Source organism: Passer montanus, unplaced genomic scaffold (assembly GCF_014805655.1).
Source record: "Passer montanus isolate IOZ18808 unplaced genomic scaffold, ASM1480565v1 scaffold107, whole genome shotgun sequence".
In the NCBI taxonomy this organism is placed as follows: domain Eukaryota; kingdom Metazoa; phylum Chordata; class Aves; order Passeriformes; family Passeridae; genus Passer; species Passer montanus.
In genome coordinates this window covers 938,457-965,523 of record NW_024357281.1, presented here as the reverse complement: position 1 = coordinate 965,523, position 27,067 = coordinate 938,457, and the positions used below count along the sequence as shown (strand labels likewise).

The 27,067-nt window shown below is 41.7% G+C and overlaps 1 protein-coding gene across 2 annotated transcripts in view; it reads right to left on the bottom strand.

The window, feature by feature from the left end:
• Positions 1–860: 860 nt before the first annotated feature.
• CDH20 (cadherin 20) overlaps positions 861–27,067 on the bottom strand; it is a 119,285-nt gene continuing 93,078 nt past the window's right edge. For both annotated transcript variants that reach the window (XM_039722122.1, XM_039722132.1), the window contains exons 5-12: positions 26,598–26,765; positions 24,571–24,758; positions 19,517–19,770; positions 16,051–16,187; positions 13,417–13,538; positions 11,384–11,501; positions 4,014–4,265; positions 861–2,454 (exon numbers count right to left, since the gene is read on the bottom strand). In XM_039722122.1, the coding sequence (XP_039578056.1) occupies positions 1,955–2,454; positions 4,014–4,265; positions 11,384–11,501; positions 13,417–13,538; positions 16,051–16,187; positions 19,517–19,770; positions 24,571–24,758; positions 26,598–26,765 (1,739 nt within the window). In that variant the 3' untranslated portion in view covers positions 861–1,954. The remainder of the gene's footprint in view (positions 2,455–4,013; positions 4,266–11,383; positions 11,502–13,416; positions 13,539–16,050; positions 16,188–19,516; positions 19,771–24,570; positions 24,759–26,597; positions 26,766–27,067) is intronic.

Here is a 27,067-nt window from a genome sequence, read left to right as displayed (position 1 = left end):
GGCATATTATGTTTGTGAAGGCCCAGATTTTCATCACATCAGATTAACAAGCAAGAAGTCACTAAAACCTTTCTTCCTTGGTGGGTGCATGGCTCTCTAGGGATGCATGACATTGCATGAGTCTATGGAAACAAGGCTCCTCCCTTACATTGGTACAACCAATTTAGATTAGCAAAGGAGAGACCGCAATGTTTTGTGCACATATGCAACAGGAACTGAGCACGGCATGCCCGTAGTAAAAGTGTGGTGACTGGGTGGTTATGTGTGCACATCTATTTTCTGGGCAACTGGAGGTGTAGAGAGTCCTTAGCTAGAAATAAACCTGCAAATTCCATTGCAGACTGTTTTGCTTTCAGAGGCCTTTCGCCACTTTCCATGAAACTTGTGTTAGTGTAATTTCCTAGCTCTTCACATTAACACACCCAGCAAGAGACAGCCTAGGAGCAAAACTGACTGCAGAGTAAGAATAAATAGATATTTTATCTATGTCTGTCATGGCTCTGAAGGCATGATCCTCTGGTGGGGCTGTGTAACTGTTTTCCAAGCCAATCAATGCCCCAGCCTTAATGTTTCAAAAGAATCAGGCAAGACTTTCTTTTGACTTCAGCATGCTTAGATTAGAAAAGTAACTAGTCTGGTGGGCTGTACTTGGGCTGATTCAATGCTAAGGGCAATGTCCAAGTGAACAATGATAAAACAAGTAGACAATCTGCTGGATTCTGCAAACTGAAGCCTTGTCTCCTTGACACAATGCTGATGAACCATTTTTTCTTGATGCTCAAGGCATGTCAAGCTGTAGATAAGCTCTAACTGCTGTGTGCAAAGTAGTCAATAAATTGCCATCAGACTTTCCCTTCTGTTTAACTTTTATTAAAAGAGGTGCTAAGGTACTGTACTGTATGCAGTACATCATATTTATTACCAAAATTAACAAATATACAAAACTTATACATGTAATTTTCTTACATCCATTTATTTGTCTATAATACTGCATTTGTTCAAGTAGGTTATCTACAGTATGTAAACATCCCTTGGATTGACCTCACACAGATTAGGAAAGCCCATCTAACCCATGTAGTTACCAAATATAGCTTTTTCTTATTTTAAAATTTATTTGGCTTTCATTGGTAGAATCTAATCTTCACATTTGGCACATGGAAGAGACATCTACAGTGCAAAAGAGGCAGATTTTCTGGTTTTGTTCTGAGCAGTTTAGCAGAGTCATGGTTTTAAAGAGTCAAGAATAAATTTACACAAACTTGATAGGAGATGGATTAGTGTTAACGCCAGTGACTCACAGATCAGCCACTAAACTAGAGCAGAAATTCAAAGCCTCTTCCCCAGCCCTCTCAGTCACGTGGAAAAAAACACCCAACCTCAGCCTTGTTTCTAAAGGATTAAAAAAGAGCTCTGTTAGCAACAGAGGGAGTTTAGTTTACAAGGAGCCCTCTGAGATTCCAGTTTCAATTTTCTGCTTTGTGGATTTTTTTCTCTTGTTAGCAAGCAATTCTTTTCTGTTTTAATGGGGAAAGAAATGACCAATGGGAAGCAACTCTTCTGTGGTGACACTTTCTCAGTGAGTTGGAGATTATAGTTGGAGTTTATAGATCTTTGAACCCTGATGTATAGAGCTCAGTAAGCTGCCATGTACAAAGGGGAGAGAAAGGAAGAGAGAGAGAGAGAGCGCAACGCTGTGGAGCTCTCAAATTTTGCTGTAAGAACCAGGAAAAAACTTTCTTCATTCCGTTTCCCATAGTTTCAAAAATGTGACTTAATTTAACTGAGTAAAGCTGATCCAGAGAGACTTTCATTCACACCCTTCTTCCCATTCTCATCCAAGCACTGTATTGCTATTTTTTTATGAGGCCTCACCCATGTCCATGGAAGCATCTGATGAGAAGGGACCGAACTGGGCACCATTTCACATGGAAAGCCCTTTGCCATTCCTCTTCTGTTACCACAGAGCCCCACTGCTGTCTGTGGCCCCGTACATTTCAGCCAGCTTCTTGAAGCGCGGCCCCCAGTCCGTCAGGTAGTCGTAGCTCTGGTCTGAGTCTGTCGTCACGGACTGTAAGGAGCTGAGCGACTCCGCCACCGAGCCGTTCCCTTCAAACATGTAGGTCTGGAGGGAGTCGAAGGGAGGCGCCCACAGGTCCATGTCAGCTTCGTAGAGCTTGGCGAGCACGTAGTTGTGGACGTTGTTGTCCATGACGCACGCCTGAGGCACGTATCGGGAGAGGCTCTCTATTTCAGGGAGCATGTCCTGCCGGTTCTTCACCACCAGCTGGGCCTCCCGCGGGTTCCACATGGCGGCTATGTCGAAGGCCTCTGTGTCCTCCTCCCCGCCGCCCTCATCATCGTACCTGACGATGTTCTCGTGGATGTTCTCCTCCTCGTCAATGATGTACGGCTGCTTCCGCTGGCGCCGCATGGAGAGGATGAGGAGCACCAACACTGAGGGAGCCAAGCAAGACACGGGGCTGTCAGCAAGGACACAGATCTTGCCAGGGCTTCAGACTTTCCTCTGTCCTATTATCCCCTGGGTGAGCCCAACTAGCCTCTTGGATTTAAAGAGCTGTGGTGTTGGCAAGCTGAGGGATGTAGAAATATCTTTCTCTCTCACTCCCCAGTCAAAACTGGTAGCTTGAGGTCCTGATAATCTGTCCCCTTTCTCACCTGAATTCTTAACTCCTGGTGACACTTAGGACATGGATATCTAGTGGTGCTTGCCACTTTTAAGCTAGCCAGCTCAGAGGTCAGTAACAGTTTATCTGCAGCAGCATAGGGCCATAGAGATATTTTGCTTTCTGCTCTGTGGGTGGGTTTTGCAGCCTGCTTTAGGGATGCCTCTTGGGCTGGCCACTGCATGTGACAGAGATGGATGATCCTAAGGCACCATGGTGATATGTCTGCCTACACAGCAAAATGCAGAGCTATCCCCTTAGTCTGCTGTAAGGAATTTTTTGTTTATCTGCAAGCCTCCTGCAGTGCTGCAGTGCTGGTGCTTCTCACCCTCTGCTGTACGGAATTTTTTGTTTATCTGCAAGCCTCCTGCAGTGCTGGTGCTTCTCACCCTTGCTGTGCTTATTAGCATGGGGAGAAGTGGTCATACAGTCACCAGAGCCCTTTGCTGTTGAAAATGTGCCATTACTTGGTGACTATTTCCAGAGTTAGAACTCAGCAAAGATTTTGGATACTGAAATTTTGAGCTGATGTATCTAAGCTCCTTTGAAGAGCCAGAATTGAGACACTTTAAAAGAATTTTTTCTGTATCTTAGTACACTGTTCCTCAAACTGGGTCCCCTGAAATTTCAGGGAATGTGTGTTTTGAACTAGTGCCACATGATTTGAGAGTGTGAACAAGGGAACTGAAGCTCTTTTGATACCAACAGCTAACAGGGAACATAGGATGTCTGGGCAAGGAAAGCATGAAATTTAATTGTGGAGACAGAACTCATGCAAGACCCTCAGCCCCTTTACTGCAGCATAGGAACCATTTAAATGTAGAGTCTCAAGGAAAAAGTATGGAGGTGGGGATATCTCTCTCCAAGAGAAAGACAAGAAATGGAACTAGGCTTACCACTACTGTTTCCTGTGAATCAGGATGAGAAAATAACCTGCCCCAAGCCACAGCTCTCAATACTTCCCACTGCCATACCCTTGCAGGAAAGCAACACTTTGGGCATCCGGCAGAAATATTTGTAGGCCATGTTTTCCCCCCATTCTTACAGTCCAGATCCTGAAGCCATATGCAGCTGACTACACCATGGGGTCCTTGAATTGGCCTTTTAGGCATGCATGCATCTATATATACACGTACCTGACTACACCATGGGGTCCTTGAATTGGCCTTTTAGGCATGCATGCATCTACATATACATGTACACACAGATATGTGTGTGTGTGTGTGTGTGTGTGTGCGTGTATGTGTTTGAGTCCTACACCTTCGGTGGATCAGCACCCTGGCCAGAACCGAAAAGTCTGTCCCTCCCAGGAAGAAGTGAAGGCTTTACCCAGCAGGACAAAGATGCAGGCGAGGATGGCAATGAGTGCCCCTCGGCTCAGGCTCACAGGGAGGACGTAGGCCTCGGCGTTGCAGGACATCACCATGCCCTCCTCATCGCAGCTGCACACGTGCACAGTCAGCGTGCCTGTGCTGCTCAGCACCGGGCGCCCGTTGTCGCTGATCAGGATGGGCAGGTAAAAGGTGTTCTGCTCGTTTTGTCTGAAGCCAGAGCGCCTTGTCAAAATCCACGCTGTGTTGTCTAGGAGAGGAAATAAACAGGGAGAACAGCTTACATGCATAGCAAATACATTCAGCAGAGAAAGAATGTTAAAAATAATCAGCCTTAGACCCACATCCATTTTTTCTCCTCTTTTCTTTTAAAAAATCAGTTAATCACTAATAATTCTGCTTCTCCTCCCCCTCTTCCAGTATCTTCTCAGGCCATAGATCCAAACCTGAGAGGCATACACACCTTAGGAGTTGCCTTTACCCATTCTGATACAAGATGCCCAGAGCAAACTCATGGTGTTCAGATTTAGCTAGGAGAGCTTTCAAAGTGCAAGACAGAAATGAGCAATTGAAGGCAACTTGGTGTTCCTGTTTGCTTATGCTCAGCAGCTTTTCTAGGTCTCAGGTGCTGCCACCATTTTGGAGATGCTGGCATATAACCATTGTGGACATGTTATGGTACTCTGTGGTTTTTGATAGGTGGCATGATCATGCCCTTGAGGCAACAAGGGGACAAAGGAAAAAACCCAGCTTGCTATCCCAAAGCAGCAGTGAGTTGAAAATTCGCAACAAAACATTTTTTTCTGTGAAGTACATGCAATTTCTTTAGTACTTCTGCCATAGAAAAAAAGCCAGAATGCTTTGTACCATTGTCAGAATTATTCTGCTTTGATTTGACCATTCTGCTTCATTTAGTGTGACTGCTGGTTTTTTATAAGAACTGAAATCAAAAGGAATCAAAATAATGCTGCTGACAAAAATAGTAAAAGAGTGACCTAACAGTCAGTTGCTGTTGGCCATATCAAGGGAAATTCCTACCTCTGGGGCTTATTCCTTCATATTAAACATGCTTTTTTAAATGTCAACATTTACCAGTGGCATTTGAATTCCTGTCTGTCTCCTCCCTCAAATTCCTCAGAATGTGCACCAAATTTTTAATTTAAAATAGTGTAAAAAAAGTGAAAAAAGGATTCAGGAACTTGTTCTCAATTCTCATCTCAGGATGCCAAAGCAAAAGTCTTTGGAGATGAATGTTGATATTTTTCAATGCTGAATTTGAGCCTTGTAGCCTCAAAGATTTTTGGAAAGTGCAGGACAATGTCTCCAGCATGATCTGTTCACCAAAGAGACTAAAGGAACTTGCATGAAAATTGTCCTTTCTTACAAACAGGTCTGCTAGGGCCAGGAAAGATTACTGGGGAACACAGGTACTTTTTCTCTTTGGCAGACCTACAAGCTCTGATTCTGTGCACTGATGCTGTGGCATTTTTTTGGGAAATGATCTTCATGCAGCTTCTTTTACTACTTAGTTTTATTTCCTGTTCCCTTGGTCCAAAAGAGGTCACACAGTCTGGCCATCTGCATCTTCAGGTTGTTACCAATGTACATTTGCTGTGCTTGAAAATGCAGGATGCTGATCAGCTGTCCCAGGTGGATTGGCACAATGGGACTGCTGCCTGGAAAAGGCAAGCAACCTTCTGATCACAAGTAGAGTCTTAAAAAACCTAAAATATTAACATAGAAGTGTTCAATTTCCTTATTATTGCTCTGTCCATTCACTGCTAAGGTTTAAATCTTGGGTGATTTTTTTTCAGTGTAGAAACTCAGGTTACATGCAGATAAATTCAGCTATATGATGTGCTGTAGTCTGGACACCAAAAATGATTTGATGGCTTTTTGAAGGGAAATCAGAAGCTTCATATACAGCCAACTATGGAATATAGGCAAACTCAAGCTAGACTAACCAGACTTGTCTCCTGGACTTAAACTGTGGTCCAAGTTACAAACTCTGTGCTTCTAATCTTATGCCATCAGAGAGTACAGGCACACCTAAGTATTGAGATGTCAGGTTCCACAGTTTGTGAGATCAATTTAAATTTTTGACATGTTTTTAAAATGAATCTTAGGGTATTTTTTCTTGCACGTCAACGACATTTCAAGCTTTTCCTCCAAAACCATGAAATTCTGAAGTGTGCTACATGCCTGCATGCAAATATGTAGTGAAATTATAATGTCTTGTTAAATCACATGGTCTCAAGAGCTGGAGCTTTTAGGAAAAACCACCAGGTGCAAGATGAAATCCCAAAGTTGCTTAAAAGTGATTATGTGTCAGTGTTTACTGATTTCACCTTTGATATACAATGCAGCTCTGAGTGTGTGCAGTGGGTATGGACAGACATAGTAGGTCTCTTCCTAGGAACAAACAATAGGACAAGAGGAAACAGCCTCAAGTTGTGCCAGGGGAGGCTTGGATATTAGGAAAAATTTCTTACTGAATGGATAGTCAGGCATTGAAAAAGGCTGTCCAGGGAAGTGTTTGAGTCACCATCTCTGGACATATTCAAAAGATGGGGCACTTATGGCACTTAGTCAGGGACTCGGCAGCATTAGATTAACAGCTGGACTCAATGATTTTGGAGGCCTTTTCCAAGTTAAATGACTCCATGATTCAGGAATGTGTCCCAAAACTCATCAGAGAGCAGTACCTCTGTGTTTCCCATGGCTCCTGGGCAAAGGGAATGCTGCGGACAGGAGTCCTTGCCTGCTCAAACCCTTCTCTTCTCTCTCCTGGGGCACATACAAGTGCTTTCCCTGCCTTGGGCTGTTTATGTGCCCTCTATATGTGCTCCACAGCTATTAATATCTCATCTTTTCACCACTGGGCCAGTTTTGGCATGAGGAAAAGCAGCCCAAAGGCAGAGAGTGGCAAAGTGCCTGCCTGTATGCTGTGTCAGTGAAAATATTTGAGTCACCCTACCTGGAGTAACTTGGATGTATTTCTCTTTCCTGAGAGAGAAAGATTCACTTTCTTTAAACTGACTTACAATAGAAGTCACAAACTTCTATTCAGGTGACAGCCTTCATTTAATGTAAAATTGCTCTTTGTGAGGGAAAAAAGATTAATTATTCTGAGATGGTCATACTTTGCCTGAAAAAGAAGTCACAGGCAGTGACAGAAGCTGTGCAAAATCAGCTAGTGAGAGATCTCAAGGGTTTTTAACCATTCTTTTTTCAGGCCAAAACCAAGTTTCTATAATCTAATATTGAAAGATACATATGTATATACACCTTCTGCTGTGATGACCTGACCATATCATCCAGGTCTTAAACGTTCTTGGTGATTAAATTCTCTTTGTAACTCCCAGCATTACATTCTGGGCCTTTTGTTTCATTTTGCTTTGTACTAGGCAAGCATCCAAATCATCCTTAAAGAATTGTTCTACCTGTTACTCTGCAACTGAAATACATTGGTGCCAAAGTTTGTTGTGTGACTCATCAAAAGCCAATGTGATTTGACGTGCTAGCGCAGTGTGAAGGATGTGCTGGAATATGATGCACCATGGCAGAAACTGGAATAGACAATTTTATTCCAAATTTGATATCTGCTAAGCCCCAGCCATCAAGAGAAGAGGGCTTGTGAGGACATGAAAGCCCTATTATATTAAAAAAAGAGAGCAGGCCTGATAAGAATGCACAATATTTTTCCTCTCAGCTTCCAGCATGGCACGGCACGGCTCATGGAGGCTGGATGGCAGTCCTTAGCTCCAGCACTGAGCAGAGATGCTGAAGATTGCAGCATGGCTAGTTCCATTTGTGTGAAAACTGATCTTCCCACATGTGTGCAGGCTGGTGTCTTCATGTAGTCATGAAAACAAGCCATGGAGCATCATCTTCCTGCAGTTTTCTGCCTCACTGGAAATGATGTACCTCTCTGGAGAGATCAGGGGAATTAACCACTGTGTAAGTCCCAACCTTGACATCAGAGCTAATAACCTCTGCTCTTCTCACAAGAAAGGCTTGGTTTCTTTCTGCAGGCACCTGCAGAAGAACTGGGGATGATTAGCCTGACAATTCTGTTAGACTTTAAAAACTGATTGCAGTAATTATGAAGAGCTAGGAATAATATAAAGAAATATTCCACCAGGAGTGGGAGAAAGAACACAAGGAAGCAGGCAATCTAGACATGACTGGGTTGGGGAAAGAGTCACACCTTTCCTTGAAGATTTTCAGGTCACTGCTTACATGTGTGACCACAGATTTAGGGAAGGCAGAAATAGCTAAATTTTTTTCCTAGGACAAATTTAATTGTATTGCAAAGGACTGCCAGGACACCACGCCTGGGGTGTGACAGATCCTGATTCTTCACCCATTATAAAAAGCTTCTCTATTCAACAATTCCTGGTTCCCAAAGATGGAGGGTGGTGATTAAGGTTCAACAGAAGATAAGCTCACAATTTAATCTGGAAATGCAGTAAGCTTATTTTGTTGCTCATTCCTACAGCAAGCCACTCTTTCTAAGTTATTCCTAGCATAGTCTCACCTAGAAGAAGGTGGAAGGAGGATGGCTTGCCAATGCCCTACAGCAGACACCGAAGAGATGGGAGACTCCAGCTCAATTCTCTGCTTCATCACATTTATCCTATAAGGCCTTGAAAAGCCATTTGTGCCCAGATTGTTGCAGCTACTTAACATGTCTATTTCTCACTGATTTTACTGAACTCAAAGAGAACCCAGCATGTAAGTAGCTTAATTTCTCCTTGCCCTAGATCCCCATCTATAAAGGAGAACAATAGGCTTTCTCTGTCTGCTGAACATATACAAAGAATGAATAGACTGAAGAAGTTCTCAGAGACTAAAATTACAAGGGCCAAAAAAAAAAAAGTAAAACAGCTCATCAGAATGCAAACTGTGATCTATCTGTTGCTCAGTATAAATCACGGTTTTAATTGTTGCCAAGAAAGCTACACGTCTTGCAGTTTCTCTTACTGCTATATTGGACAACCAAGTAATCAGCACAATTGCTAATCTTCACAGTGCCTTCCTGCAGCCTGGGAAGCATTCCTGGCTCATGTTTATGGGCACAGGCTGTGACTAGCAAAGTGTGTTCTGTTTCTTGTCTAGCCACCCTGTGACAAACAGTACAGCTACCCCCTCTGTGCCCAAGTTACATGATTTATATAGCTCTTAGTGGCCCCTAGATGAAAATATAAGCATAAATTACTTTTACTGAAATGACTACTGCTCTCCAAATTGCTGAGGCAGTAAATAAACCCTCAATCATAGAATCATAGAATATGCTGTGTTGTAGGGGACCCTTCAGGATAATTGAGTCTAGCTCCTGGCCCTGCACAGGATACACCAAGAGTCACACTGTGTGCCTGAGAGCTTTGCCCAAGTGCTTCTTGAACTGAGACAGGTTTGGTGCCATGACCACGTCCCTGGGGAGCCTTTCCAGTGCTCGTACAGCCTCTGGGAGAAAAACCTCTTCCTCCTATCCAACCTAAACCTTCCCTGACTTAGTCTCGTGCTGTTTTGTCAAGTCCTGTCACTGGTCACCAGAGAGAAGAGATCAGTACCTGTCCCTCTGCTTCCCCTCACAAGGAAATTATAGACTGCAATGAGGTCTTCTTCCCTCAGTCAACTCCAGGATAAAAGACCAGGTGACCCCAGCTGCACCCTGCACAGCTTCCCCTAAAACCCTTCACGATCCTCATGGCTCTCCTTTTGGATGTTCTCTAATAGCTTAATATTCTTCTTATGCTATGGTTTACTATGTGGATCAAATAGTCAGTGGTTTGATACTTAACATTTTTATTTCAAATTAGTAACTAATAGTACCCTAAGTTTCTTGTATATAAATATGGCAAACTGATATTTTATAGAGAGTGGGAGGCACAGCCATTCAGTCACTGCTGTCACTATGAATTATTGCAAGTATGGCCTGAGACAGAAAAAGTGCATCTGATGCTGGGAGTTCTGCGAGTTTCTTTTTTTAGAACAATGCCTTGAGGATTAAATGAGCTTGCTTTGCCAAATGCTTTAGCAAGAGTTGTGTTATATTTGTTCATTTATTTTTGCAATATCTACTCACAAATAAAAAAGACAAGGAGAGAAAGAAGGGGATAAAAATGCAAGAAATTGTGTGGGGAGTCTTCAGGGACACTATAGAAAAAAATGCTTTTGGTAGCATGCTGTAGAGGAGAGCTCCAGACAGTGCAAGTACCATGTTTTAAAACATGTTTGGTTAGTGAATGCATGGGATTCTTTATAAACATTTCTGTTGCTCTTTCATATGCCTGGAGAGGCCCAGACAGGGGCTTATGGAAGTCAGTGTGTCAAGCAGGCATGTGTGGGAGCAAGGCTGGGCTTGGAGGCTGGCCACAGATGATGTAGGTGGCCAGTCTTTCTCCCCATTTATTCTGAAATTGCTTGCTGATTCGTGGATCTTTACACACTAAACTTGTACTGAAACCCAGCCCCTCAATACTGATTTTCCAAGCTCTACATCAGGTCACTCAAGGTCGTCCCTCTTTCCTGATGAAGGCTGGTGTGGACCTGATTTTAGACCTTGTCTGCCTGTGGAGATCATCTATCAACAGCAGTCATGCAGAGATCTGCTATTGTAGGACTTTTCTGCAGGCTCCAAAACCACCAAAGATTTCTGAAAAGAATCAAATTCCACTGGTTAGAATGCTCAAATGCCAATGATTTGCCATGAGTCTTCCCACTGGTGTTTCAGTTTCTACTTAGGTCATCTTACACAGACCTTTAGCTGTACACCAAGTTACCTCCCCAAGGCTCTGGGAGTCCTCCCTACTTCCCTCTTTCTCTAGAGAAATGAGGATGTGCAAGGAGAAGGAAAAAGTGCTTGGGGGAAAAGACTGGAACAGTACAAAAGCCTTCCTTTTTTCTGTGCCTGGAAGAAAACATGAAGAGTACAAAAAAAAAAAAAAAAAAGAAAAAAAAAAGAAAAAAAAAGAGCAATGTAATTCCCTTCAGATTCATCTTCTAGTTCCAGTTACTATCCTACCTTTAAGCATCTCCTTTTGAGCAAATGCAATTTCCACTCTGATAATCCGAGATGCCTGCAGCCTGACCAAAAGACCTGAATTTGCACAAAATACTGGCACACTTCCTCGAAAAAGAAAAAGGGGCCTATTGCTAGAGAATATTTATAGAGAAGAAAATATCATATAACCTTCAAATGTATTAAGTAAGATGTCATTTTATTATTGCCTTTAAGGAGCAGGTGTCACTTGGTATTATTTGAAATGGCAGTCTTATCACCCACTGTAAGTCAGAGCTTCTCAAGTCCAACTCAGGCATTAGAAATTAGAGTAGCTAACTGTCTGTGTCCACTCTGATTACCTTGATTATCCCTTAGAGTAAAGTTGGGGTTGTTGGCTGCCTCTGGAGCCAGGCTGTAGTAGAAGTGCTGACCCTCCTGTGGGTCATCCTTGTCGATGGCACTCACTGTCTGAATCAGCTACAAAACACAAGAGAAAAGTAGAAACGGGTGAGAAGCAAAATATTTATAATATAAACAAACAATCAAACCGATTACATGTATTTTATATCTATAAATATAAGCAATTGGAGCATTAAAATAAAATTGCCTTCCAGAGATACAATCTTCTCTCAAGAAGAGACTCAAAAGCTTGCAGGGGTCATCTATTTTGCTGTGGTCATGCACATCACTTTTAAACAAAGGAGGAGATATTCAGTTTACCTCAATTAACAGATGCTTTCCTGTCATGCATCCCTATCTTCTCTTGCACATTTCTTTTTTGTCTTTTGGGGCCCAGGTTTTTCAGAAGATTCATTGTGCATTAGAGAGCTTGTAAGAAAGCTCATACTTACTTTCAGCTTCATTATACAGGTAGAAAAGGATTTCAAGTTGATTATTTTGCCACTCTTTTAGTTTTAAATCAATAAAATTCTTCCCAAGATGTCAGTGTAAATGAGAGAAAAGCCAACCATGCAGAATGCATATGCAATAAATAACACCAAACTAAGAAACTAAGACAATGCTAAATCCAGAAAGAGATTTGTTACTTCACTTATAGAGGCTTTGTAAAGTAGGTTTAACAGCTTGAAGCACAATGAGCACTGTCTGAATAAACATTCAGGCATCTTTTTGGACAACGAATAAATCTTCACCTGGATTCTTTTTAACTTGAAAGCTATTTTGGGATTCAAAGGCAAATGCCAGACCCATAAAGGCTCTTTCACCACCTTAAAACTGATTTCAGAACTTTTTAAAATGTGGCAATAGAATTTAGTGTTGTCTGCTGAAAGAAGTAGTCCAGATTAGTATTCATAATAATATTGAACTTAAACAGCTTATTACTTAGGACACTCACCCTTTAAAACCAGGAAAAAAAGGTCTAGGCAATGATTGCTATTGCCTATATTACTAAGAAGCTCTGTAAACTGGTGAGATGAAAATATCCTATGTATGATAGTTGTAAGGACAGTTACCCCAGCAGTGAGTAGCTATTTCATTCTGTTTCACACAGCTGGGATAAGATTCAGCAAACACACAGTGATACTACTTGCATCATTTTTCCTTCGCAGATCATGAGAGGTGTGTCTATGTGTTTAAATGCTATTTATTCTAGTCAGCTTTGCATGAGGAGGCACCAGTCTCCACCGTGGACCCTGATGGTGGAGCAAGAAGAGGCTCCCCACAATCAATCAGCAGCAGAGCTTGCAGCAGGTCCAGCCAGGAAAACTCACACCTGTCTCTGGCACTGGTGACCTTGTTCAAGGGCTTTGATGGGGTTTTGGAAGGGAGAGGAGCAGAGTCTTCACCGCTTGCTTGAAGCTGCTGCTTTAGAGTGTGTGTAATGGGAAGTCTTGTGCTGCTTTTGACTCTCGGTCATCTCCAGTTCACAACAGAACATATTCTGCTTGGCACCCCTTTGAACCTGATGTAGTAAGTTCTGTCCAGCTCCTGTGTGTCCAGGTGTGCTTAAGGCTCTTAAAACATTTAGTAGTAAGCCTTGTCTGTCACACGTGGCCTGAGCTGGTTCTGTGGCACTTCTCATAACACTTCTCCTCTATTTGATGCTGCTACAGGACATACTGGCTGTTTGCCTGCTGGCACATGCCTAAGGGAAGGCTTTATTTCAGCTATGAAATATATTGTCCAGTGAGCCTAGAATCTACTTTGGGAGAATAAAAGAAACGTGGGAGAAACAAAAGAGGTACTATATGTGATGCTCCTTCCAGTGGGATATGCTTGCCTTTGGAATGAAGCACAGACAGCTGCTGATAAGAGTTCAGATGAAACATGTGAGTAGCTGAGCCCTCTTTCCAACACTCACCCTTCCTGGCATGCTGCCTCCATGTAGGACAGCATACCCTTCCCAACCCTTGGTGGTACAAGCCTTTCTCACCTGGCCTGCTTTGGCATTTTCACAAACAAAAGCTTCATAAAATCTTGCAAACTCCGGCGCATTATCGTTCACATCCAGGACTTTCACTGTCACAGACACGCTGCCCACCTGTGAGGGGTTATCTGGAAGAAGAAGGTTTAATGTAAGGAAAGGCAATATGTGGGAAGGGGAAGAAGCTGCTCCTCAGTAGGCTCAAGAGGTAAATCAGGTTTTCCACTACTAGCTGGTGTTAAATCACATTTTCCCATCAGGAACTATGGTGACCTGGGTATTGTGTGACTCAGAGTGAAGCTGCAAATGCTGCTCTCTCTCTAGCCTGGCTTCCCATCTAATCACATCTTTTACAAACAAAACAATTCTGTAAAAGACTTCAACCTGCTTCACTCCAATGAACTATTTCTACAGCAAAAGTTTTAGAAAATGCCCCCTATTTTTTTATTGCCTTTCATCTGGGCAATACTGTTTGAGCCTCCCTACTGGTGGCAGGAATTAGGAAGGTTCTGTTTTAAGGATAGACTTGGTATTCAGAACTTGTTAAAAATGGCAGTTTTTATCTCTAGTTCAGAAATGCATTTGCTCAAAATTTATGTTCCCTGAACTAAAAAATAGTGTCAAGTCTTTGACACTTATTACAGAGGGGTTTAAAATGTAATAATACATGAAATTGTACAGAAAAGCTTTCAGTGAAGCTTAAAATTACAATGAAAATTTTACATTCTGCATGACATCATTTGTGATGTTTCTGTCCCACTGGTGCATTAGCTTTCTTTGTCAGTAAATCTGTACATCTTTTCACATATCTTCACAAATTCCAAATTAAGTGGCTACAGAATAATTTGTTTTTCTTACTGTGCTTGTCTGCCCCAAATAATCCTTTGCCCCTCCCTTATTTAATGATAAAATGAAACTGTAATCAGAAAGAAAAAAATGTTAAAGGGATCAGAAGAGGTGAAAAAAATCAAGAAAATTCTTTAATACTAGTATTCTCATCTTTGTTTTAGCTGTAGCATTTTGTACATTTATCTCCAAATATATCTCCCTTTATAGCATGAAATCATATATTCATATAAACAATAGAGAGTTTACATAAACTCTGGAATTTTCTAAATGTTCAGTGTACTGTAGTCCACAGCATGTGTTGCATTGTGTCATTGAGATAATACTCAGACTATATTCTTTCTTCCTAATTTGTAATGTAATCCTTCAGCTTCCCACATATGCATACATACATCTTGCTGACACACCTGTTGTTGAGGCAGATGAATACCTGCATTCACACTCTTAGAAATAATTGATCTAACCTTTAGCACTAGGGGCCTTATTCAGGAGTGCAGAGCTATGAAATTTTTGAAATTATTCACTAAATTAAAATATTGTGCTGCACATGTACAGAGAAAAACTGACAGAGGATTGATGGAAAGAGAACCAAAGGAAGACATGCTTTCCTATTGATCTCACCCTCAAGTGCTGCCACAGCAGCAGCTTTTACAGACTCATGGAATTGCAATGACCACTGGTGGCTGAAAATAAAACTAGTGTCAAAATAGATGGGGGTGAAATCCCATTGTCTCAACCACTTTCACTAATTAAAAGGGCACAGAAAGGCATTGTGCTGGAACAGCCGGCAAATACGTGTCAGAGTCACTCCAACTCTTGTAAAATATTCCCCCTGCTTTCAAGCTGGCCGATTGCAATTTGGGTGAGTTTGTTGAAGCTTTGTTCCTCTCAAAGTGCTCTATATCTCTGGCACAGCCTAGATGTGCAGGAAGCTTTCTGAGGCACAAGGAATGACTCAGCTATCAGCACCAAGCTACAGAAAAGCTGCTGCCTCTCATGGATGAACTGAGATCCTGAGCAAAAGCTATGTGAACCAAAGGAATTTCAGGTGAAGACTACGCGAACCTTTTATTTGCTTATATATCTGAAACTCCTTTGCGAAGCTCACATCTGTGAGCATTTCAAACTCGGCTAAATTTTTCATACTGACAAAACAAAATGAGCGAGCATCTCCTTCTTCTCACAACCTTGAAAAATACCCGGCACAGATGAGTCCTGAGCTGAGTTTTAGCTCATTGTAAAACCCAAAAGCATAATGAGTTCAGCATACTCGAAGATCCCAAAGCACTCTAGCCCAAATTATTTATGTAGCAAGCAGATGGCGATGTCATTTACTTGCTGCTGAACCAGAGCAGATTTCAACTAGTGACCTAGCAGTGCAGGATCACTGCTGCCTACCCATCCCTGCACCACTCAATCCTCCCAGGCAGGACTGGGAGCTCTAGCAGCTGTGCAGCCTTTGCAGTATTTTCTTTAGCTACCTTGGCTTTCTGAAGTGAGAGGACCTTGCCAGAAACACATCAGGAAGAGTTTGAAATAAATCCCTGGAATGCTAATGAATTGAAAAAGAAGGACTCTGCATTTAATTGCCATCCTCTATTCCTCCCACCACCCTGTGAAAATGAGCACCAAAAAATAAATAAAATGCAGTATTTGCTAGTTGATGTCAGAGAAGCAATTCACTTAATGTGGCTTCCCACTCGGTGCATAACAATATGTGAACTTTGAATTCAGGTCTCTCAGCCTGCTTTGTCTATTGTGTCTCTTTATTCTATGTACAGTCTGCATTCTCCTTACTCAGCTCCATGGCCAACACAGTGATGTTGTGCCAAGAAATGTCCTCCCGGTCAAGAGGTCTTGCAGTCATCAGTGCTCCTGATGTTATGTCGACATAAAAGAACCGTCCCGGATCACTGCTCCTGTCAATCGAGTATCTGCAAGAGCACACACGAAAAATATTACGCAACCCTTGTGAAAACTGTGTGTTATGGGCACCAAAGTATCCCAGCAATGGCAACAGTGTCATACAAAGCGGATCCACATTCTTCCACAACCTAATTATGTGCTCCTTTGACTTGCACAGGTCCAGAGTGAGATGCTGGAAAAAGTTCATGAGGCTGATGGCATTTAACAGCACTTGAATGGAGCTAGAAGACAGAAAGATTTAGAAGAAGAAGCCTCAAAGTGAGGCACAGATCAGTGCAGGAACATCTGCTTTACAGAGAAAATCTGCCAGTGAGGAGTATAATTTCTTTTTCTAAGAGAAATAATTATGCCCTGTCCCTAGGCAAATTCAGACAGGATGAAAATGGCTTCAGATTAGTTCATTCTCTGAGCACCTAGGTTGATGAAGAGGAACCATTCCCTTCCTTGTAATTCTCTCCTCCTTAAGGGGAATAAACTCCACCTGCATCCTGAAGCATGCTACTGATGGGGCTGTGTCAGCACAAGGGGGATGATGCATGGCTTTCTCCAGTCAGCAAAACAGCTCCCTCTGTGAGACTGATTCATCCTAAATACCGAACCTTCCTGACCGATGTCGTGTCAGTTCAATGCTGGGAACCAGCTTCCTGCCCCTGTGGATGGGGGATTGTTGTGGTGCCTGCAGGCCAGGAAACCTGGCCAGGGAGGCAGCTGATGGGCAGAGTCACTGCAGTACTCAGTCAGAGAGATGATTTCTCATGGTGGGCTCAGTATCCTTCACGGGCATCGCCTTGCTCTTAAAGGCACTTTGTGCAAGCTGCCTTCCCAGCTGACTGTTAGCATGGTAAGGGATACTTTGACCAAAGCCACACACAGGCCTAGGTAAATGTCACAGCGTAGAACAGAGACCAGACTTTCTGTCCTTTTTGTTGGTGTTTTCGTCAGAGTGGATGGGAATTGAAAGCGTTAGTCACAACAGACACTGAACAGGGCTCATTCTTCTGAATTTTCTCCTTTCAGCATGAATGCATTCACTGGAACAAGCATGACAGCCTTTTCTTTATATAGGGACTTATTAAACCAGGATATAAAACACTATTGAGATATGTTGTTGGGAATTTCTTTTACACGCTTTTTCAGAACAATCAAAGAGGAAGGTATGGCAGGTTTGTGTCCCTTTCCTTCCCAGTCCTTCTTACCTCTTCATCAATAAAAAGGTTTCTCAGGCATTTGATTTATATAGACAATAAGTATGAGTGTTCCTATATTTTGGTGTAATAATTATTCTTGTATGGGGGCTATAAAATAATTTCTCTCTGACATTTTAAGGCCAATGAGTATCTGGAATTGACAATAGTCGTGTGATTAGTGGTTCAGAATTAAGCGCCGGTGTCAAGAGGCACAAGTGGATTTTTTTCTAGATTCTCCAGCTAAGTTCTCTTTTTAAGTGTATCTGCTCCTACACACTTGTTCCATTGTACTATTTAGATAATCTTCCTGAATCATTTAACAACAATCATGGCATATTTCCAGCCATCAGAATTTCACAGTGTGGGAGCCAGCTACTGGATGCTGGGAAAGTGAGGATTTGAGCCAGATCACTGTTTAAGTTTCAGAAGTGTTTCACAGTTCAGTTGTGCAACATGGTAAGTATTTGGGATTATTGTCTTTCTTAGCTTGCCTTACCCTGTGTGAATTGAATTCAGCTTAAAACATTGCCAGTCTGATACTGCACGGAGCTGGAATGAATGGAGGAGACCACAAGAGGCAACAACAAATTCTTACTATCTGCATTTTAGATAGCAAATGGTATTTATTCTTAATTTTTAAATCTGTTTCTTTACCTCAGCATGGGGAAAAAGAAGGGAAGGAATGAGGGAAGAAAGGGCGGTGGAAAAGGAGGAAGGTGGGGAGAAAAGAGGAAGGAAGTTGTCAAAGAACAGAGTTACAAAAGAGTCTGTGAATATTTACAACTTTTTTTTTTTAAATGTATCTTTGTTGAAGGATTCTGTGGTTTATAGAGTGTTGTTCATCAAGGGCAGTCACTGCAAAGCTCTGAAAAAAACTAAGAAAAAACTCATTAAAAATAACAATGATCAATTCTACCCTTTGATAGTCCTCAGAATTATTCTTATATTATTTTAAGCAGATTAGCAGAGAATTGTTTGCATTGCAGGGTTTGGATAATACCAGACAGTAATCAGCAAAATAGGATGCAAGTGGAAAAAAGTTTAGGGTAATGAAATTGTGATGCAGACAGTATAATAGTTTTACTGAGGAATTTGAGGCAATGTCATGAGAAGTATGATAACCTTATAATGTAGGCAGAAAAGATAGGTATATTAAAGTAGCAGAGATGAAAAAAAATAATTAGACCAGCATCACAGAGTGCAATACCATTAAGAAGAACAGGCTTTGTGTCTGCTCAAATCTTCTAGCTGAAGCCCACAGAATGCTCATTTAGATTTTACTTTCTTCAAAAAATCCTAATACTCAATGTTTCAACTCCCTCCTGTATTTCCCAGGACTGTTCCTGAACACAGGCATCTCAGAAGCAGGGCCAATGCATGGGTAGTCCGACAGCAGCTCAACACCTAAAACTCTCAGATGAGAGGAGCAGCCAACCTGCTGGGATAATCAAAGTGCCTGCACTAGTTGCTACTGCAGGTAGTGAACATTTCTGTGTGGGCTGGCCTTGGAGAAGTGCAGCCTCCTCTGATAAATGGGGCTGGCACTGGCTGTCAGCCACTATGGAAAAGAGTGCTATGATCACTCTTTTCAAATCTGCTCCTTTGGCTTCTTGCTGAGTTGCAGCTATGAAGCTCCCATGGCTGTAAATGCACCTTTACCTTTCTTACCTCCTTATGGGAATACGCTTTGTATCTTTGACCAGACACTAGATAATTTAACAGTTCTTGGATATTTATTAGCATGCATTTGATCTACTACAAAAGAAGCTGTGTGTTTGAGCTTGTTGACAAGGGCGAGCTTTGTAAGAGAAAGGGGAAAAAGGACAAGCAAGTGATACCCTTGCCATCAGGATGGCAGTGGGTTCTCAGCAATGCTGTCAGGTTTTGTGCCAGCACAGGCAAGATTCTGGGGCTGTTTTTAATGCCTGACTGGCTCATTGCAAGGCTTGATGCTGATGTCCTCCACACCACAGAACAGAGGGAGCTCCTGCATTGCTTTGGCAGAGCCCTCAGCGAGTGAGGTCTGGTTTGCCAAACCCACTGATGACCACTACTGGCTGGAAAGAGAGAGTCCCTCTCACTCACCACTGCCCCACCAACCAGATGTATTAAGGAGTGCTTGTGGGGCAGCACACAAATAGAGGACAGACCTGATGGAGTTGTTGGTCACGTCTGGGTCCTTGGCAGAAATGATCTGTATGGTGGTTCCAATCTCCACATCCTCGGGCACTTCCACAAAGTAGATGCTGGGCTCAAACACAGGAGGCTCATCCACGTCCTCCACACTGATGTGGACAGTGGTGGTGTCACGGAAGGGACCCAGGTTCAGGAACCGCATTTCCAGGTGAGGGTTAGCACCCTCTACCTTCAAGGTGTAGCTTTTCTTGCTCTCAAAACTTAAAGGCTGAGTAGAAAAAAATAAATCTACCATCAGGCACACTGAGTCATATATATCATTATTACTTTTAATTTCAAATGCAACAAAGATAAATATTTGCAGATGCAGAAAAAGCTTTGAAAGTATTAGAAATGGCACTGTATATTTTTTCTTTCTTTAATTTGATAGTTGAGCTGAAAAGGCCAGGAGAACTACTTGCAGATCACTTCAAAATACATATTCTTTCATTCTTCTTGCTAAAATGAAAATATAAACAAGCCAACCTGCCACTGCATCATGATTCACACAACCTGTTTCATGCCACTGAGGAAAATACATGAAGAAACAGAGAATAATGAGAGTACCTGAAAATAAGGTAAGACGGTTCCTCAAAAATGGGCCCAGTGGCAGGAACAAGGATGCTCACACAGGAGGTAGAGGTCCCAGTTAGCATCCTCTTTTTTCCCCTGAGGACACCAGAGTCTTGTCTCCAAGACCCTGTCTGTCAAGCTGATAAAGGGCTTCAGTGGGAGCAGGGAACATGGTCAGCCTCTCTAGCAAGTTCTTGTTGCAGTTTTTATCCATAATCCATTCTTCCTAGAAGTGAGGTTTTTTCACCTTCTCCTTTCAGTAAGTGTCCTAAATGTGGGTTCACCATCCAGGTGTCATGAGTGCTAAGATTTGAATCTGCTCCCTGCCTAGAGAACAGTTTAATTTTAAAGCAGTTTAATTATAAAGTATCCCTGATATCTTCCTCTAGGAACTCTTTCACTTAATATGAAATGTGAAATATTAAATACTCAAGTATTATTTGAAGCAGGGAGTGAGAATGGTCTCCTTTTCCATTTTCTCTTTTCCCTCTTCCCTCTTCCCATTTCTTTCCTTCCTGAGTCAATGGATAAAGGGGGCCAGCGTACTCTGTTAGTAGTTACCTGAATTTGATTTCCTATCTAGATAAAATTACTTATTTGGTAGAAATGGATATAGAACTAACTAATGCTGACACTGAATCTCTAATAAATACATTTTTCATCTTCCTTCCATCTTCGTTTCGCAGATTCCTGAAGAAAATAAGGTGTCTCCAAAACCTTCTTAGATCTGAATGAAAATGTCCATATTTTATGTGCTACTTACTAGTCTTGGTAAGAGATAACAGTAAGGATTTGACAAACCAGAATAACAGGATGGAAGTCCAAAATATAAAAACATGCCACCAGATGAAGTTCAGCTTACAGAGGATACAGTCACACTTCTCAAGTTGCAGTCAGAAGTTGCAAGCAATTGTACTGTGGTTAAATGGTCACAACCCTTTACTTGAATAATCTGGGCAGGTCTGATACTGAAAACCAGCACAGTGAATTCCCTTAGCTTGCACAGATTCTGAGCAAGAGAAACCTTGTACCAGGAAAGAAATGGCCAATGTCAGGGTCACCCAGTGGGGCATACCCCTCTTTGCTATATGAATAGTTTTCAAAAAGAGTGGCTTTATTTGCATAAGGATTTGAGCCTCATGTGTGTAGAATTACCACACACAGAAGCAGTTCATTTAGACTGCAGTAAATGTCTGCTGTTCCCATCCAACCCCTTTGCTTCTTCTATTCAGCTCTTTCTATTTGAAGACCATTTGATTGAAGACCAATCACCAGACCGACACATGGAGATGGGCAGGAAAATAAAAGAGAAGGAGGATACCAAAGCAACTGGAAGTCAAAGGTGCAAAAATCATTACTATGGCAGTAAAATTGTCCTTTGCCAGTCACAACCCATTTCTTTCCTGCCCTGCTCAACGGGGCAGCTGGCCAGTTCTGGAGCCATGAGGTGTGCATTAGTTTAAGCAGCATCAGCAAAAGATTTCCATGTTCAGGCATGGGCCTCAAAACACCTCCTGGATTCAACCAAGTCTTCAGTACTTGTCTTTTGCCTCAACAGCTTCCTTTTTCAGAAGTGGAAATGTTGTAGTGACATACCAAAGCTCATGCTTTCACAGTAAATTGCCAGTACAGATGTCCTGCATAGGAATGCCTGACTAAAGACTGGCATTCTTGAAATTATAAAACTGAAAATCACTGAGCATTTAGTACATGAGAGTGAGGAATGAAGACTGGAATGGGAACAGGTTTCTGTACTGGGGACATGATGGTCCAGTATTACTGGAGATGTTGTGAAACTTGCTCCTGCTGCCTTTAGCTCCTGGTACACCAGCGACTACTGCAGGCACAGCACTTGTCAGCTCGGGTTTAGTGAGGTCTATAAATGCAATGTCCCTGGCTGCAGAGTCATTATTGCCTACCAGTTGCATATTTATGAGCTGTAAAAATACTAGTAAGATATTCACAGGACCAAGCTACATTTATTGTCCATCTGGCAAGGAATATGCAACGTAAAGGTGCCTAAACATATACTAAGAAAGAGGCCAGTATATTGAATTGTTTCCCACGTGAAGAAAACTGCACGAGAAACACTGTGTGTACACCAAAAAGCTAAGTTATAAAAAAAGCAGTTAAATCACAGGCAGACTTAACAGCTATAAAACCCAATTACATTATTAAAACACATAATCACCTAGATCAAGTTAGAAAAATGAGAAAAATCAGATAAGTGTGCTAGACATTTTTGATGCTCCTGTTTGCCTTCATTGTCAAAGATGACTTTCCTATAATCACCTAGATCAAGTTAGAAAAATGAGAAAAATCAGATAAGTGTGCTAGGCCGTCACATTTTTGATGCTCCTTTTTGCCTTCATTGTCAAAGATGACTTTCATCCTGTTTCTCTCCTGTGCTAATGCCTCAGCACCACTGTCCCCCTCATCAAATTTTTCTCCCATGGGTGCATTCAAACCTCTTCTCAATGCTGGTCCAATGGGGAGGGCAGGCAAGTTACCTTCTCCTGTGAACCTAACATGCTGCAAAACACAGCCAAGGGGAAAGGCAGCCTGTGGAATGCTCTCCTTGTCCTCCTTCTGCCAGTGCAGACACAGGCACTGAGAGGTGGCACCATACAGGGGGGAATTCAGTAAAGCCCACTGTGAGAAAGTGATTGATCAGGCAATGTCAGGGGAGGAAGGCAGGGCAGGACAGGACAGGGCTCTCCTGTCTGCTGTGCAGGCTGGGTAACCCAGTGCAAAATGGCACCATACAGGGGGGAATTCAGTAAAGCCCACTGTGAGAAAGTGATGGATCAGGCAACGTCAGGGGAGGAGGACAGGAGAGGACAGGGCTCTCCTGTCTGCTGTGCAGGCTGGGTAACCCAGCACCCTGCCTTCCGTGGGCAGTGCAAAAGGGAAGCAGGGAGAAGAGGAGGGTAGGGTGAGCATCACTCTCACAGGCAGGCAGCCTGGAAGAAACTGTACATTTTCAGGAGGTGCTCAACATTTTGTGGGATTAGTAGGCTGTGATAAGTAGCCACAACACCACAAGCAAGTCTTGTCAGTAACTGTAAGTTGAGGCTTTCTGATGCCCCTGTTAGAAGTGCTAATTATTTTGCTTGGGAAATCTGTCAAGAATTACAGGGAAAGTTTTGCTTACTTTTAAAAAAGATTTCATTCTTGGTTTAGAAATTCTCTCTCCCCTCTCCTCCCATTTTGATATCCTTTTATATTGACACCAGTTGAATTTATTTTTGTTTGTTTCATGAGGGGATTCAAAGGACAGCTTTCCTGGTGTTTGGCTATTGATAATCACAGCATTACATAAAGCTAGAGACATACATAAAATATTACAAATGTTTGTGTACAGTAGGTGGATTGAGCAATATGTACCTGATGCCAGTACATATCTGGTATGATTGATACCATACATTTTATAACTTCTTCAGACATACGTGAACATGTAGCAAAACTGTATTCATAATAACAAAGGTCAAGCTTATTGACACATTTACTCCAAAGAAACTGTTTTATTTCATTGATAAATGAGTGGAAAATCACATTAGAGTTTGCATTCAACATCTATTTCATTCCAGAAGGTATGCTTAACTTTGTGGACTAATATGCACAAAAAAAGAGCCAGGGAAAGGTGACCATAAATACATGCTTAAATGCTTTGCTGTAGGGCATAGAGGCTTGCAAGGTCAAAGCTCTCCCCTGTATTGTTCCATTTTAGTGCACAATTTAATCCCAGGCCATTTAAATGGAAACTATACTTCCTTATTAGTACACTAGATATGCTTAGGCAGAAATATGGTTACAATTTCATAACCTAGAAACAGAGTTGAACTTCTAACATTTATGTAATATTGTAGAATAAATATCCCATAGCAGGGAGCCTAAGCAAAATACTTGATGCCTTCCTGCATAGCCTGTGGTACAGAGTACCAGCAGTTTCACAGCTGCCATTTTAGAGACAACTTCCTCTAGACTAATTAGCATTTATGGATCTTCAAGCAGCAATTAAAAAAAAAATAAACACTGCCTGGGTTTTATTGGTTTATAAATAATTCCAAGGCATGCTTTATTATTGTTTGTGGAACACCAGAGTGAAAAATATGTACAGTTCAAATGCAAATATTGATCTAATTTCTTGCATTGTAGGATAATTAAGCTACAGAGAATATTTAAATAGATAAATAAGGACTAAGAGCATTCCTTTGGTGGGAAAAGACATGTTTATGCTAATGCTCTTCCCACTTTATAAAAGTTGTGCCTAGGAATGCAGTCTGCTTTCATATTTTAGCAATAAATGTTAAAGAAATTGTGTTTTACAGCCAGAAAGGGGCTACTGTCATGTAATGGGAACCAAGTTATTGCAGGCGTAAGGGAATATTCCACACATAAAATATAACCAGGACAGTTAGTTATATAAATTACTATAAAAAGGAAACTTTTTTACCTTTCTTACAGTGATGATGCCAACTTGGTAATTAGGATCAGTGTTAATATCAAAGACATCCAGTCCATCTCCATCCACAAGGCTGTACTTCATCTCTGCATTAATGCCTTCGTCCAGGTCTTTAGCAACCACACGGCCCACGGTGGAGCTGATGGGAGCAGACTCCAGCACACTCATCTGATAATGCTCTGGCACAAGCAGCACAGAGGGAGAGAGGGGAAAGACAGGCTGTGAAGAAGAACCAAAAAAACTGCCAAGCAATGCAGTGGATCAGGGAAGCCACGACACTGCATGGCCTGCAGAGAGACTTTAGCACCTGTGCCAAAGCTGTGACAGCCGTGTGACTTCCTTTAAAAAGTCACAGCCCAGCTAAATTTCCTGGGGAAGTTTTATTTAGGTGTTTGTTGTAGCAACAGGTTTGTTGAATGGGTTTTTTAAAAAACAGCAATACATCTGAAGATAGGAACTTCAACTAGAAAAATAGGGCAATTAGCACCAGTGCTGTTGCAGCCATGATGTAAAGCAAGATATGGAACAGAATAGGACAGGCATATTTTTATTAGATCAGTTTGTACAGCAGGAATAAACAAATTTTGAGCACCACAAATCCTTTCCCAAGTCCCTACAAACTTCTTTTCAGCCCTGAAGAAAGCTCAGGAACTTGCCTTTTTCTTTCAAATTTACAAGTTATTCTATTAAAATGTATTGCCTGTCCCTAAAAACACTGTCTTGAGCTCATTTGTTGCATTGCTAATTTGCTTAGCAGCAAGAGTGGGGAAAGAACAACCTACTATTTTAAAAGCGTGTTTTGAAAACATAAATGTTGTACCTAAAATACTTCTCTGGCATCATGCTTTACTTTCAAACCTTCCTTGCTGCACCCCCTCTGTTGACTGCACCTACTATTAAGCTTTAGAAGGCAGAATAACATCAAGGATGGGGTTTGATGAATTGTAATTTTTCTTAATCAAGAGTTTGATATCAGTTAAAATTTATGCCACTTTCAAAACACAGCTGGCAATGGCATGCTCAAGAAGTTGCTCTAACAGAAGAAGAAAAGTGGAAGTTGAGAGTTCTTGCTGATCTTAGTGGAATACTTTGATTTACCAGTGCAACATGCAGTAACAGATGGAGAAGAAGAATACCATCAAAAAGAACTGCGGGAGTTTGCATTACTCAGCTAAATGAGAAAAACGTCAAAAACAAAATGGCCTGAGATTGATTTACAACACTAAAATAATCAGTTTTCTTTAAAAATCCCAAATTACATCCCTTGAAACATTTAGTCCAATCAAAAGTGAAAAGCTTGTGTCAAATTTTTAACGGCAATACAGAATTATGTAAATAAATGTGATAAAAAATCTTATTAGCAGAAAGCAAAATATTGCAAATCTTGTCACTTTTGTAAATACAAAGTTGTGTTTCTGATAAGAGTGGAGCTGCCTATTTTTGCATCCATGAAGTATGGCTGTTACATATCTTAGGGTTTAACTGTATATTGCCAAGGTTTAGATGAACCTTTCCTGGAGAACAGCCTGTATGACAACCCACTCCACACTGGCAGCACTGCTTCCAGACGCTCCCCTGCTGTGGCCTGGCTGGAGTGTTGAATGAATTATCTTTCAACTTCCAGCACCACCACATGTCCCTGATTTGAGAGACATCCTCTGGAGATAGGATGAAAAGACAATCAGAGCAGCAATTAGTAGCCAAAGGCAATGGCCATGAGCAGTCTAAACACAAAGGTTCTCCTTCCTGCCTTTTTCTGTAAATTAATTTCCCATCCTTTAAAAAAAAAAAGGTGTTGTTTTTGATTATTTTGGAGGTCAGAAACTTTTTCTGAAAGGCAAGGTGTCGAATAATTCCTTTTGACATTTTTCTGAAGGAGAGTTCCATATCAAATCTGAAATTCTGCCTATCTCTAGTTGTCACTATCCTGAGCTTGAAAATGTCTGTCATGAGAGCAAACAGCAGACATAAATAAACCTCAGCCACCCCTTTTTGCCTGTGGCACCATGGGTACTCACTCTGTGGAAATCTGGGTGGATTGTCATTGACATCAGAGAGAGTGATGTTGACTGTGGTTGTTCCAGCTAATCCTCCCAGCTGTCCACCCATATCCTTGGCCTGGATAATCACTTCGTAATATTCTTTTGCTTCTCGGTCCATGTTCATTAGAGCTGTTCTAATTAAGCCTGAGATTGAGGGTGGAAAGGTGTTTGGGAAACAAAAGAAAATGGCTGTTAGAGAATACACAAAGGGAGTAGAGGGCTCTTGCTCCTGCATCCTATTCCATGTGTTAACAATGAGACCAGGCTCTGAACTGACTCCCACCTTTCCTGGCAGAGTAAAACTCACCCAAGTGGAATCTAGGTTAACAGAAGGTGTGAATTTTAAAGAAGCCAGTTAAAATGCATCAGCTCTGGGACAGGCTGCACGTTCAAAATTAAAATGTTGCCTTCCAAGGAAAAGCTTTTTGGGGGAACAGTGTGCTACG